The sequence below is a fragment of the Littorina saxatilis genome, unplaced genomic scaffold (genome assembly GCF_037325665.1).
Source record: "Littorina saxatilis isolate snail1 unplaced genomic scaffold, US_GU_Lsax_2.0 scaffold_1893, whole genome shotgun sequence".
NCBI lineage: Eukaryota > Metazoa > Mollusca > Gastropoda > Littorinimorpha > Littorinidae > Littorina > Littorina saxatilis.
In genome coordinates this window covers 1-13524 of record NW_027128264.1, presented here as the reverse complement: position 1 = coordinate 13524, position 13524 = coordinate 1, and the positions used below count along the sequence as shown (strand labels likewise).

Genomic DNA, 13524 nt, shown 5'->3' with positions numbered 1-13524 from the left:
CTTTAATTTATTATGCAACTAAAAATGTCTGATTTATAAAACCTATCTGACTTTATTGACAACTCAGTGGCAATGCTAACATTTCACTGTGCAGGGCAAATATGCGGTTCTTGCCACAAGAACAATCAATACGACTTAGTAATGGTAGCCGTCCATTATGCGTTGTAGGAACTCCCGGTAACGGCAAGACAGTAATGCTGGTGTCAAGGGAAGGACAGTGGGCGGTTTGTCAGTGTCAAGGGAAGGACAGTGGGCGGTTTGTCAGTGTCAAGGGACCTCTATAGTTTCTTTCACTGCATGTCGCTGTCTGTCTTTCTGTTAGCGCTGCGTCAGTAAGTAACTGAGTTTAGAATCGGGTTCGAACGGTCAGAAAAGAAAGAAAGAAAGGATGGAGGAAGAAAGGAAGGAAGCGAAAGAAAAAGTAACTTCATTCCCGTGTGGACCAAATAAAAAAAATGTAAACACGAAAGACACTGCCAATTTGTTTTCTGGGAAAACCAGCATCCATCACTTAGATAAATACCTAAACTTCAATCCATTTGATTTTTTTTTAAATGAGGTCAACACAGTGCCGTCTCAACTTTTGCAACAGCCTGTCTGCTGCGTATACAGTGTGATATTATTAAGCTGAATTAACTGTACAGGCTGACATAGGTGTGTGAAATACGCGTTCCCAAAAAGCCTGCAGAGGTTTACATCATCACTGAACAGGAAGAAAGGTATCTTTAAGTTTAACTTTATCCAACCCGTGTGATTAAGACAAATGTGTATTTAATTATATGCCAACAAAACGGAATTCTAGTTATCGACGTTTCTGGGAGTCTGAATGCCGACATATTTTGCGGGGGCGAATATCGGCCATTTTTGCGGGGGCAAATATCGCTTGCGCGCACACACACACACACAGCACGCACGCACGCATGCACGTACACACAACACGCACGCACGCACGCACACACACAACACGCACGCACGCACGCACGCACGCACGCACACACGCACACAAACACACACACACACACACACACACACACACACACACACACACACACAACCTGGTATGTGCCATTACGAATGTTTAAGATTTTGGTCCAAAGAAAACGGAACGATGCCCAAAGGAAACGGGAATACGGGAAACACTAAAAGGGTTGTTTTGCAAAACCTCGCCCCTTTTATTTTCCCTGCCACTTCTACTTGTCTGAACTGATTTCTGTGTTTAGTAACAATGCCCCCCCCCCCCCCCCCTCCCAACCTCTCTCTCTCTCTCTCTCTCTCTCTCTCTCTCTCTCTCTCTCTCTCTCTCTCTCTCTCTCTCTCTCTCTCTCTCTCTCTCTCTCTCTCTCTCTCTCTCTCTCTCTCTCTCTCAACCTGAGAAGGGCAGCGCTAAAAGACAGTCTACTCATCCATGTCATATTAGTAACTATACTATACGCTGTTAATAATTCACCATCATACACGTAACACTGCACTCATTTTGCAAAAGTCTAGCTACGCCCAGGGACTCGACCGCTTCGCTTAAATCCCCCTTCAGCAGGCAAGGCAGCAGGTCATTCCATCACCCGTAATTCAGATCGATACGTTATGAAGTGTGTGGGAAAATCAACTTATGATATTCAATGCATGAACCACAAGAGGTGTTGGTTTAACGCCAAGGTCCTTCCCGTGTAAGCAATGTTGCTTTATTCTTTCTTTATTTGGTGTTTAACGTCGTTTTCAACCACGAAGGTTATATCGCGACGGGGAAAGGGGGGGGGGGGGGGAGATGGGATAGAGCCACTTGTTAATTGTTTCTTGTTCACAAAAGCACTAATCAAAAAATTGCTCCAGGGGCTTGCAACGTAGTACAATATATGACCTTATTGGGAGAATGCAAGTTTCCAGTACAAAGGACTTAACATTTCGTACATACTGCTTGACTAAAATCTGTAAAAACATTGACTATATTCTATACAAGAAACACTTAACAAGGGCAAAAGGAGAAACAGAATCCGTTAGTCGCCTCTTACGACATGCTGGGGAGCATCGGGTAAATTCTTCCCCCTAACCCGCGGGGGGTAAGCAATGTTGCTGACAATGTGAGATGTGTACAGACTGCTACATACGATAAGCCATGTTGCTGACAATGTGAGATGTGTACAGACTGCTGTATACGATAAGCCATGTTGCTGACAATGTGAGATGTGTACAGACTGCTACATACGATAAGCCATGTTGCTGACAATGTGAGATGTGTACAGACGGTTACATACGATAAGCCATGTTGCTGACAATGTAAGATGTGTACAGACTGCTACATACGATAAGCCATGTTGCTGACAATGTGAGATGTGTACAGACTGCTACATACGATAAGCCATGTTGCTGACAATGTGAGATGTGTACAGACTGCTACATACGATAAGCCATGTTGCTGACAATGTGAGATGTGTACAGACTGCTACATACGATAAGCCATGTACCGCCCTGATATGGCCCTTCGTGGTCGGCTGGGCGTTAAGCAAACAAACAAACAAATAAGCCATGTTGCTGACAATGTGAGATGTGTACAGACTGCTACATACGATAAGCCATCCCTCCACTTGGACACATACCAAATGCCAGCTGTCTGACTGCTCTCTGTGCACATTTTATTTGTCTGAATCCAGCTCCTAACTCACACTATTGACCGGCACGGTTGGCCCAGTGGTAAGGCGTCCGCCCCGTGATCGGGAGGTCGTGGGTTCGAACCCCGGCCGGGACAAACCTAAAACTTTAAAATTGGCAATCTAGTGGCTGCTCCGCCTGGCGTCTGGCATTATGGGGTTAGTGCTAGGACTGGTTGGTCCGGTGTCAGAATAATGTGACTGGGTGAGACATGAAGCCTGTGCTGCGACTTCTGTCTTGTGTGTGGCGCACGTGATATGTCAGAGCAGCACCGCCCTGATATGGCCCTTTGTCGTCGGCTGAGCGTTAAGCAAACAAACAAACAAACAAACAAACAAACAAACAAACTCACACTATTGACAATCTGCAAAATGAATTCGGCAAAGGATTCTCACGCAATATTCAGGCCTATATTCCATATGTGATCTAATGAAGGGATATATCTTGCCACATGTGTGTAAAAGCCTGGACAGCTCTGGGATGGAAAGCCGAAGTGTGCCTTCAAAGATACCTTTCTTCCCACGTAAAACCTCCCGCTGGCCGTCACAGCCCCGCTTAGACTTGTCCATACTTGTACAACAACCAAACGTCTCAAACGCGACCTTCCAACTTGTCCGGAAAAAAATCGGTCGTGAAATGGATGGTGTCGCTATTCGGAGGTCACTTACTGTGCAAGAGGCATCAATGCCGAAGTATTCGGTCGGAAAACAGGGGTTTTTTTGTTTTGTTTATTTGTTGCTTAACGTCCAGCCGACTACGCAGAGCCATATCAGGACGAGGAAGGGGGGGATGAAGGGGGCCACTTGTCAAGCGATTCCTGTTTACAAATGCACTAACCCATTACTTGTGTCCCAGCAGGCTTTAGTAAAACTAAATTAATACCTACTGGAAGATTACCAGTTTCCAGTATGTTAAAATAGGCTTAACCTATCTACTGCTGGACTTACATCAGAACACTAACAGATTAAACTATACATGAATCGCGAGACAAGCGGCAAGAGAAGAGATTTTTGGAAAAAAATACAGGTGAATGAGCAAGAAGGCAGAAAAAAGAAAAGAATTCATGAAGAAAAAGAGAGCATGACAGGAAAGAGGAACCAAAAATCTACCTAACAGCAAACTAGAAAGCTCCTGCGGTTCCAAAAACAGGAGGGGCCTTTAATTTCATAACCGCAGTGCCCCACTGCGGGAGGAAAACAGGGGGTGTTCTTGGAGGTTTTACTGTACACTACTCGTACAGTCTTTCTTTTAATGTATCTATTCTGGTACTTTCTTACGGCAGCGTGCGCAGTAAGTAAGTAAGTAAGTAAGTATGTAAGTTAGTAAGTCCAAAAACAAAGAGACTAGCTGCCAACGTTCCAAAATTCAGAATCAAAAAACAAGAAAGGTAATTTGTTGAAACGTTTGTTATTGACAAAAAAACACAAATTGTAACGTATTGTTTTGTCAATAACAAACGTTCCAACAAATTACCTTTCTTGGTGTTTTTTATTCTAAGTAAGAAAGTACTTAAGTAAGTACGTTAATACGTAAGTAAATAAGTAAGTAAGTAAGAAACCGTACTCTAAACGCAATAAAAACCTGGATTCAACGATGACATTGACCCAAATTGAACCAATCACATTGCAAGCATCCTGTATTAGCCCTCATGCAACAACAAACCACATGATGAGGGTCGTCAATTCACTCACGCAGAAACCTTATTTCTGTAAAGGCTTTATTCTTCGTCGAATAGGAATAAGGGAATGGTTTTTTTTTTTTTTTTTTTTTTTTTTTTTTTTTTGCCAAGCAATCATCGTGGGGCTTTTAATCCATAACATGCATCCGTCTACAATGTATCTTCATTCATCCTTCAACATGTATAATAAATATGTAAATGGCAAGTATACAAGACATACAACATTAGGACCTAACCGACAGACGGACATGTAACATACCGACAATACTGATAAAAAAAAAAAGAGAGAGAGAGAGAGAGAGAGAGAGAGAGGAGAGAGAGAGAGAGAGAGAGAGTGAGAGGGGGGTAACAGGGTGACAGACAGGTAAGAGGATAAGTGAAGCAGACAGACATAAGACATACACACACGCTCTTATAAAATCTTATAAAGACCTACAATTTTAAACTGTACAAAAAGTTAAGCTGAAATGGACACTTCGCCTTGGTCAATAACCTAACATATATTCGCATAGGGTAACCACTCTGACAAAAATTCAACATTTCTATTCCTGATAAGATTCAATTTCTTTTCAATGTAATATCTTTGTTGTAATATCCTGTATTAGCCCTCATGCAACAACAAACCACATGATGAGGGTCGTCAATTCACTCACGCAGAAACCTTATTTCTGTAAAGGCTTTATTCTTCGTCGAATAGGAATAAGGGAATGTTATGCTCCGTGTACAGCTTGTTTTTATTATCAGCTTTCGGGTCTAAATCGAGTTCGGCAGTGTTTTATTTTCAAATAATGCAATAGTTGCGTCAGCTTCCTGACACGAGAGGCTTTCAGGAAATCTCTCTGTCTCTGTCTCTCTGTCTGTGTCTCTCTGTCTGTGTCTCTGTCTCTTTGTCTGTCTGTCTGTCTGTCTGTCTGTCTGTCTGTCTGTCTGTCTCTCTCTCTCTCTCTCTCTCTCTCTCTCTCTCTCTCTCTCTCTCTCTCTCTCTCTCTCTCTCTCTCCGTTTATCTTTTTTTCTGAAATTGACAATGAGAAAGTTAATGAGAACCACAACGAACACGCTACAGATACAGTAGTACAAGTAGCGGACAGTGGTGTTTGATGTGGTTATGGGCTGTTAATGATGATGATGCTGATTCTATCACTGGTGCTGAAGATAATAATGCAGATGATAATGATGACGACAACGACGATGACGGTGATTTTCAATTCGGCACTCCTTTCATCTTTAATTTCATTTTATCACCCACATACTCATAAACAACTCTCCTTTCTTTCTCTTTTCCAACAGACGACAAAACGAGTAAGAAAGACTTCCGCCAAAAACCGTCATGACAAAACCAGCACCACCACAACGACGACTGTCACTGCCGTTGCTGCCTAGCCCTACCCCTCGTTCCTCCCCATCACACAATGATGCCCAACGGCTCTCTCGCCACCAACAGCGACAACGGCGCCAGCTTTGTGCCTGCTGATGAGCATGGTCCTGCCTATCAACATCAGGTATTGATGAAGGGGAGGGGGGGGAGTATTTGGGGTGGGTGGGGAGGGGTGGGGGGGTCGGGTTGGGATGTGGAGAAAGGTGGAGAGGACAGATTAAGAGGGTATGCACAGAGAGCGAAAGAGTTGAGTTGAAAGGGTGAGGGACCTGTAGAAGAGAGGTGTGTGTGTGTGTGTGTGTGTATGTGTGTGTGTGTGTATGTGTGTGTGTGTGTGTTCGAGAGTGTGTGTATGTGTGTGTGTGTGTGTGTGTGTGTGTGTGTGTGTGTGTGTGTGTGTGTGTTCGAGAGTGTGTGTATGTGTGTGTGTGTGTGTGTGTGTGTGTGTTCGAGAGTATGTGTGTGGTGTGTGTGTGTGTGTGTGTGTGTGTTCGAGAGTATGTGTGTGTATATGTGTGTATATGTGTGTGTGTGTGTGTTCCGCCTTGCCTCTTTGCCTCATCATCTCTTTCTGCCGTCCGCCGTCCCCCCTCTCTCTCTCTCTCTCTCTCTCTCTCTGGCTCTCGTCTCTCTCACACACACTCTCACACAGACCCCCCACACACACACACACATACACACACAGAAAGCACACGGCGATCAGAGCAGAGGAACGGGAAGGGGAGTGGGAGGGGACGGGGACGGGGGGAGGGGGGGGGGCCTAGTGAAAGAAGCAATCAGGATGGACAGCTGATCGCACGCTGGACGGAGCGAAGGACTGCTCCCGCCTATCAGTGATGGACAAAATAACCACAGCTGCACCTTCCCCCCTTATTATTCCTGTCAAGGTGAAGGCTTCGAGTGACACCCGGAGGAGGTGAAGGAGAGGGGGGGGTGGACGGTAGACGGGAAGAAAATGGGAGTGCAAGGAAGAGAAATAGAGAGATTAGAGAGACGAAATGAAACTAAGTGACGCTGTTTCGGAGGTGGGATGGGGGGGGGGGGGGGGGGGGGGGGGGGGAGAGGGGGGGGGGGGGGGGAGGGGAGAGAAATAGATAAAAAAAAAAAAAAGACCAATGAAAGTGAAGGGACGATGTGGAATACAGTTTCACAGAAGGGGATGGGGGTGGGGGGTAGGGGGTGGCCTTGAGACGGAAAGAAACCGGGAGTACAGGGAAGAGAAATAGAAAGTTGAGATAGAGAGAGCAACTAAAGTGAAGAGACGATGTTCGGAAATAACTGTGTCAAGTTTGTATGGGCTGTGAAAGAGTGACCCCTTTGCCTTGCATGATGAAGGTCGTCAACACACTGAGCCTGCAAGCCTGCAATGTCACCTGTAGTTTGTCTAAGTGTTTGCATGATGAAGGTCGTCAACACACTGAGCTTGCAAGCCTACAATGTCACCTGTAGTTTGTCTAAGTGTTTGCATGATGAAGGTCGTCAACACACTAAGGCAAGCCTGCAATGTCACCTGTAGTTTGTCTAAGTGTTTGCATGATGAAGGTCGTCAGCACACTGAGCCTGCAAGCCTGCAATGTCACCTGTAGTTTGTCTAAGTGTTTGCATGAGGAAGGTCGTCAACACACTGAGCCTGCAAGCCTGCAATGTCACCTGTAGTTTGTCTAAGTGTTTGCATGAGGAAGGTCGTCAACACACTGAGCCTGCAAGCCTGCAATGTCACCTGTAGTTTGTCTAAGTGTTTGCATGATGAAGGTCGTCAACACACTGAGCCTGCAAGCCTGCAATGTCACCTGTAGTTTGTCTAAGTGTTTGCATGATGAAGGTCGTCAACACACTGAGCCTGCAAGCCTACAATGTCACCTGTAGTTTGTCTAAGTGTTTGCATGATGAAGGTCGTCAACACACTGAGCCTGCAAGCCTACAATGTCACCTGTAGTTTGTCTAAGTGTTTGCATGATGAAGGTCGTCAACACACTGAGCCTGCAAGCCTGCAATGTCACCTGTAGTTTGTCTGAAGGTCGTCAACACACTGAGCCTGCAAGCCTGCAATGTCACCTGTAGTTTGTCTATGTGTTTGCATGATGAAGGTCGTCAACACACTGAGCCTGCAAGCCTGCAATGTCACCTGTAGTTTGTCTAAGTGTTTGCATGATGAAGGTCGTCAACACACTGAGCCTGCAAGCCTACAATGTCACCTGTAGTTTGTCTAAGTGTTTGCATGATGAAGGTCGTCAACACACTGAGCCTGCAAGCCTACAATGTCACCTGTAGTTTGTCTAAGTGTTTGCATGATGAAGGTCGTCAACACACTGAGCCTGCAAGCCTACAATGTCACCTGTAGTTTGTCTAAGTGTTTGCATGATGAAGGTCGTCAACACACTGAGCCTGCAAGCCTACAATGTCACCTGTAGTTTGTCTAAGTGTTTGCATGATGAAGGTCGTCAACACACTGAGCCTGCAAGCCTACAATGTCACCTGTAGTTTGTCTAAGTGTTTGCATGATGAAGGTCGTCAACACACTGAGCCTGCAAGCCTACAATGTCACCTGTAGTTTGTCTAAGTGTTTGCATGATGAAGGTCGTCAACACACTGAGCCTGCAAGCCTACAATGTCACCTGTAGTTTGTCTAAGTGTCTGCATGATGAAGGTCGTCAACACACTGAGGCAAGCCTGCAATGTCACCTGTAATTTGTCTAAGTGTTTGCATGATGAAGGTCGTCAACACACTGAGCCTGCAAGCCTACAATGTCACCTGTAGTTTGTCTAAGTGTTTGCATGATGAAGGTCGTCAACACACTGAGCCTGCAAGCCTACAATGTCACCTGTAGTTTGTCTAAGTGTTTGCATGATGAAGGTCGTCAACACACTGAGCCTGCAAGCCTACAATGTCACCTGTAGTTTGTCTAAGTGTCTGCATGATGAAGGTCGTCAACACACTGAGGCAAGCCTGCAATGTCACCTGTAATTTGTCTAAGTGTTTGCATGATGAAGGTCGTCAACACACTGAGCCTGCAAACCTACAATGTCACCTGTAGTTTGTCTAAGTGTTTGCATGATGAAGGTCGTCAACACACTGAGCCTGCAAACCTACAATGTCACCTGTAGTTTGTCTAAGTGTTTGCATGATGAAGGTCGTCAACACACTGAGCCTGCAAGCCTACAATGTCACCTGTAGTTTGTCTGAGTGTTTGCATGATGAAGGTCGTCAACACACTGAGCCTGCAAGCCTACAATGTCACCTGTAGTTTGTCTAAGTGTTTGCATGATGAAGGTCGTCAACACACTAAGGCAAGCCTGCAATGTCACCTGTAGTTTGTCTAAGTGTTTGCATGATGAAGGTCGTCAACACACTGAGCCTGCAAGCCTGCAATGTCACCTGTAGTTTGTCTAAGTGTTTGCATGATGAAGGTCGTCAACACACTGAGCCTGCAAGCCTGCAATGTCACCTGTAGTTTGTCTAAGTGTTTGCATGATGAAGGTCGTCAACACACTGAGCCTGCAAGCCTACAATGTCACCTGTAGTTTGTCTAAGTGTTTGCATGATGAAGGTCGTCAACACACTGAGCCTGCAAGCCTACAATGTCACCTGTAGTTTGTCTAAGTGTTTGCATGATGAAGGTCGTCAACACACTGAGCCTGCAAGCCTGCAATGTCACCTGTAGTTTGTCTAAGTGTTTGCATGATGAAGGTCGTCAACACACTGAGCCTGCAAGCCTACAATGTCACCTGTAGTTTGTCTAAGTGTTTGCATGGAAAAACAAGGGAAAGTCAATCTTCCAAAACCCATCACAAAAAAAAAAGTTATTTCCGGAATCGTCTTTTGTTCAACTTTGACCAAATTGCGTTCGTTGCTGAGAAATCTTCTCTTCGGAGAAATTAGGATGAAATTACAAGACGTCTCCTTTATACATGCCTGTTTTTAAGATCTTGTCATACAATCTTGAAGAAGGCTGTTTGTCGCTGCCAAAATATTGATAAAGAAAGGTCTTAATTACCTGGTAACTGCATGCTGTGTCCTCTTTTGGTTTAAAAATTAGGATGATTTCAGGGTGCTCCATTTTTGTCTGTACTATATTCTCTCTCCCTATGCGTCTCCCGAGTTTGTCTTTTGTTCAACTTTTACCAAATTGCGTTTGTTGCAAAGAAATCTTCTCTTCGGAAAAGTAATGATGATTTCAGGATGCTCAATTTTCGACTGTACATGTACTATAATATTCTCTCTCCCTACTCGTCTCCCGAGTTCGTCGTTTGTTCAACTTTTACCAAATTGCGTTTGTTGCAAAGAAATCTTCTCTTCGGAGAAGTTATGATAATTTCAGGATGCTCAATTTTCGTTTGTACTATATTCTCTCACCCTATGCGTCAACAGGGATCTAAACTGAGACAGACAGTATTCTCTAGATTTGAACAGGAACATTTTTTTCCACAGTACACTCGTTCATTGAATGTTCAGGCCGCTTTGGGCAAACCAGAATCAATGCTCCACAAGCCGGACAACAACTTTAATTGCTGCACATCTCCTACCCATCCCTCTTCTTTTTATTCCTCTTCTTCCCCTCCTTCCTTCCTTTTACTGTCTTTCTTTATAATCATTATGCAACGTTTATTATCTTATTACTAGATTTGGTTTAGACGATATGTTCAGCCGTTACCGCCTTACGTTGTACTGTCCATGCGGGAACACCACTATACGCTTCTAGCTTGTTGCTGTTACCTGTGTATGTTGTATACATGTCATGATTTTAACTTTTGTTAAAATAAACTTCTGTTTAAACCAACAGAGATCTATCGAGGAAGGGCAGAGTGGCGCCATGGCTTCCGACCTGCAGCGACAAGAGGCGTACTACCTGTTCTTCATGGGGGCTGTGGGCATTAGCCTCAACCTGCTGGTGGTCGTCACCGTCCTCCTCCGGCGTACCTTACGCAAGATGACCTCTGCCTTCCTCATCCACGCCTGCTTCCTCAACCTCCTCAAGGTAGGTTAAAAATGAAATATACAAGGTGGGTGGGTGGTGTGTTTTTTAAACCTCTGAGGGTAAGTGCAAGGCAAGATATACAATTTTTCCCCCTAAACCTCCTCAAGGTAAGTGTCAGACGAAATATACAGGTCTTCCTCAACCTCCTCAAGGTAAGTGTCAGACGAAATATACAGGTCTTCCTCAAGGTAAGTCTCAGACGAAATATACAGGTCTTCCTCAACCTCCTCAAGGTAAGTGTCAGACGAAATATACAGGTCTTCCTCAACCTCCTCAAGGTAAGTGCAAGATTGAAGTATTCACGGTGTTTTCCTCCGAAAGCGGCGTATGGCTGCCTAAATTGCGGGGTAAAAACGGTCATACGCGTAAAAATCCACTCGTGTGAAAACACGTGTGTACGTGGGAGTGTCAGCCCATTAACGCAGAAGAAGAAGAAAAGGTTTTTTTTCTAAACTACTCTGGGTAAGCGCAAGACGAAATATGCATTTTTGTCTTACCCTCCTCAGGCTAAGAGTAAGACGAGATATACCGGGCTTTTACCTAAACCCTCTCAGTGTAAGGGTAAGACGAGATACAGGTTTCTTTGCCTAAACCTACCCAAGGTAAGTGCAAGACAAAATATGCTTTTTTTTCTAACCCTCCTCAGGCTAAGTGTAAGACAAACTATGCAGTTTCTTTCTAAACCTCCTCAGGGAAAGCGTCAGAGGAAATATACAAGGTTTTGTTTTCTAACCCTCCTCAGGCTAAGTGTAAGACAAACTATGCAGTTTCTTTCTAAACCTCCTCAGGGAAAGCGTCAGAGGAAATATACAAGGTTTTGTTTTCTAACCCTCCTCAGGCTAAGTGTAAGACAAACTATGCAGTTTCTTTCTAAACCTCCTCAGGGAAAGCGTCAGAGGAAATATACAAGGTTTTGTTTTCTAACCCTCCTCAGGCTAAGTGTAAGACAAACTATGCAGTTTCTTTCTAAACCTCCTCAGGGAAAGCGTCAGAGGAAATATACAAGGTTTTGTTTTCTAACCCTCCTCAGGCTAAGTGTAAGACAAACTATGCAGTTTCTTTCTAAACCTCCTCAGGGAAAGCGTCAGAGGAAATATACAAGGTTTTGTTTTCTAACCCTCCTCAGGCTAAGTGTAAGACAAACTATGCAGTTTCTTTCTAAACCTCCTCAGGGAAAGCGTCAGAGGAAATATACAAGGTTTTTTTTTCTAACCCTCCTCAGGCTAAGTGTAAGACAAACTATGCAGTTTCTTTCTAAACCTCCTCAGGGAAAGCGTCAGAGGAAATATACAAGGTTTTGTTTTCTAACCCTCCTCAGGCTAAGTGTAAGACGAGATATGCCGGGTTTTTTCCTGAACCTCATCATGGTAGGTGTCAGACGAAATATACAGTTTCTTCCTAAACCTCTCCATGTTCAGTGTAAGGCAAAATAAACAGTTTATTCCTAAACCTCCTCAGGGTAGGTGCAAGATGAAATAAACAGTTTATTCCTAAACCTCCTCAGGGTAGGTGCAAGATGAAATAAACAGTTTATTCCTAAACCTCCTCAAGGTAGGTGCAAGATGAAATAAACCGTTTCTTCCTCAACCTTCTCATGTAAGCGCGAGAGGCAGAAGACGTCTCCTTTATACATGCACTTCTTTAAAATCTCATCAAGGCAATAAAGAGGAACACAGAACCTCTATATGGTAAATCCAAAAACAAAGAGACTGCCAACGTTCCAAAATTCAGAATAAAAAAACAAGAATGGTAGTTTGTTGGAACGTTTGTTATTGACAAAACATTCACAGATATTTCGACCCAACGGTCTTTTAAGTGAACAGACAAACAAATATTCACACAACACTTATCTTGATAGTTCTGTCAGTTTACGTCCACTAGTCAGGAAGCCGAGCGAAATTTTGTCAATAACAAACGTGCCAACAACCTACCTTTCTTGTTTTTTGATTCTCTATATGGTAATCACGACAGGAACAAAACGTCACCAAAATAAGAGCGAAAAATAACCTCATCCTTTGTCGTCCATTCCTAAACCTCCTAAGCACTGAGATGAGGGAATACGCTCCCACTTATCTAAGTTTACAGAGCTCACTCCCCTTTGTTTTTGATTTTGTGTGTGTGTGTGTGTGTGTGGTGGGAATCAGTTAAATTTCTTCTGAGATATTAGGGCTTACAAACGTAGCTGTCTTATTTTACATTCTTGATATTCCCCTTTGTTATTAAATTAACTCGCATTCTTTCCGCTGTCCCGTCGGCATACTGGACTCTGTCCTGGCGTCAACCTACTGAAACATCTCATGCTTGGAGCTTGAAGTGTACAACATTCATCCTTCTCGTTGTGCATTTGAATAGTTGCTGAGTTATACATGTAGTTCTTCCTTCACTCCAGGCAGCAAACAGTATCCCATCCGGCGCCAACCTACTGACAGATCTCTCGCTTACAGCTTTAAGTATATAGCATTCTCGTTCTTTCTTCTCTCCAGGCAGCGTCCTGCATCCCGTTCGACGTCAACCTGCTGAAAGATCTCTCGCTTACAGCTTTAAGTATATAGCATTTTCGTTCTTTCTTCTCTCCAGGCAGCGTCCTGCATCCCCTTCGGCGTCAACCTGCTGAAAGATCTCTCGCTTACAGCTTTAAGTATATAGCATTCTCGTTCTTTCTTCTCTCCAGGCAGCGTACTGCATCCCGTTCGGCGTCAACTTGCTGACGTACGAGCCCCAGAAGCCGGGAGAGACGACGACGACGCCGCCGCCGGACTGCAGCTTCGAGGGGTCGTCCTACGTGGTGATTGTCACTACCTCGGCCTTCAACATGGTGGCCATGATCTGCGCCGAGGCCTACACCTTCGGC

At 44.3% G+C, this 13524-nt stretch overlaps 1 protein-coding gene across 1 annotated transcript; it reads left to right on the top strand.

Moving 5' to 3' along the window:
- Positions 1–5510: 5510 nt before the first annotated feature.
- Positions 5511–13488, top strand: LOC138956631 (uncharacterized; the record flags this gene model as incomplete). The annotated part of the gene is made up of 3 exons (XM_070327938.1): positions 5511–5821; positions 10479–10673; positions 13345–13488. Coding segments are annotated over exons 1-3 (429 nt in total), but the record flags the coding sequence as incomplete, so codon positions are not given.
- Positions 13489–13524: the final 36 nt, after the last annotated feature.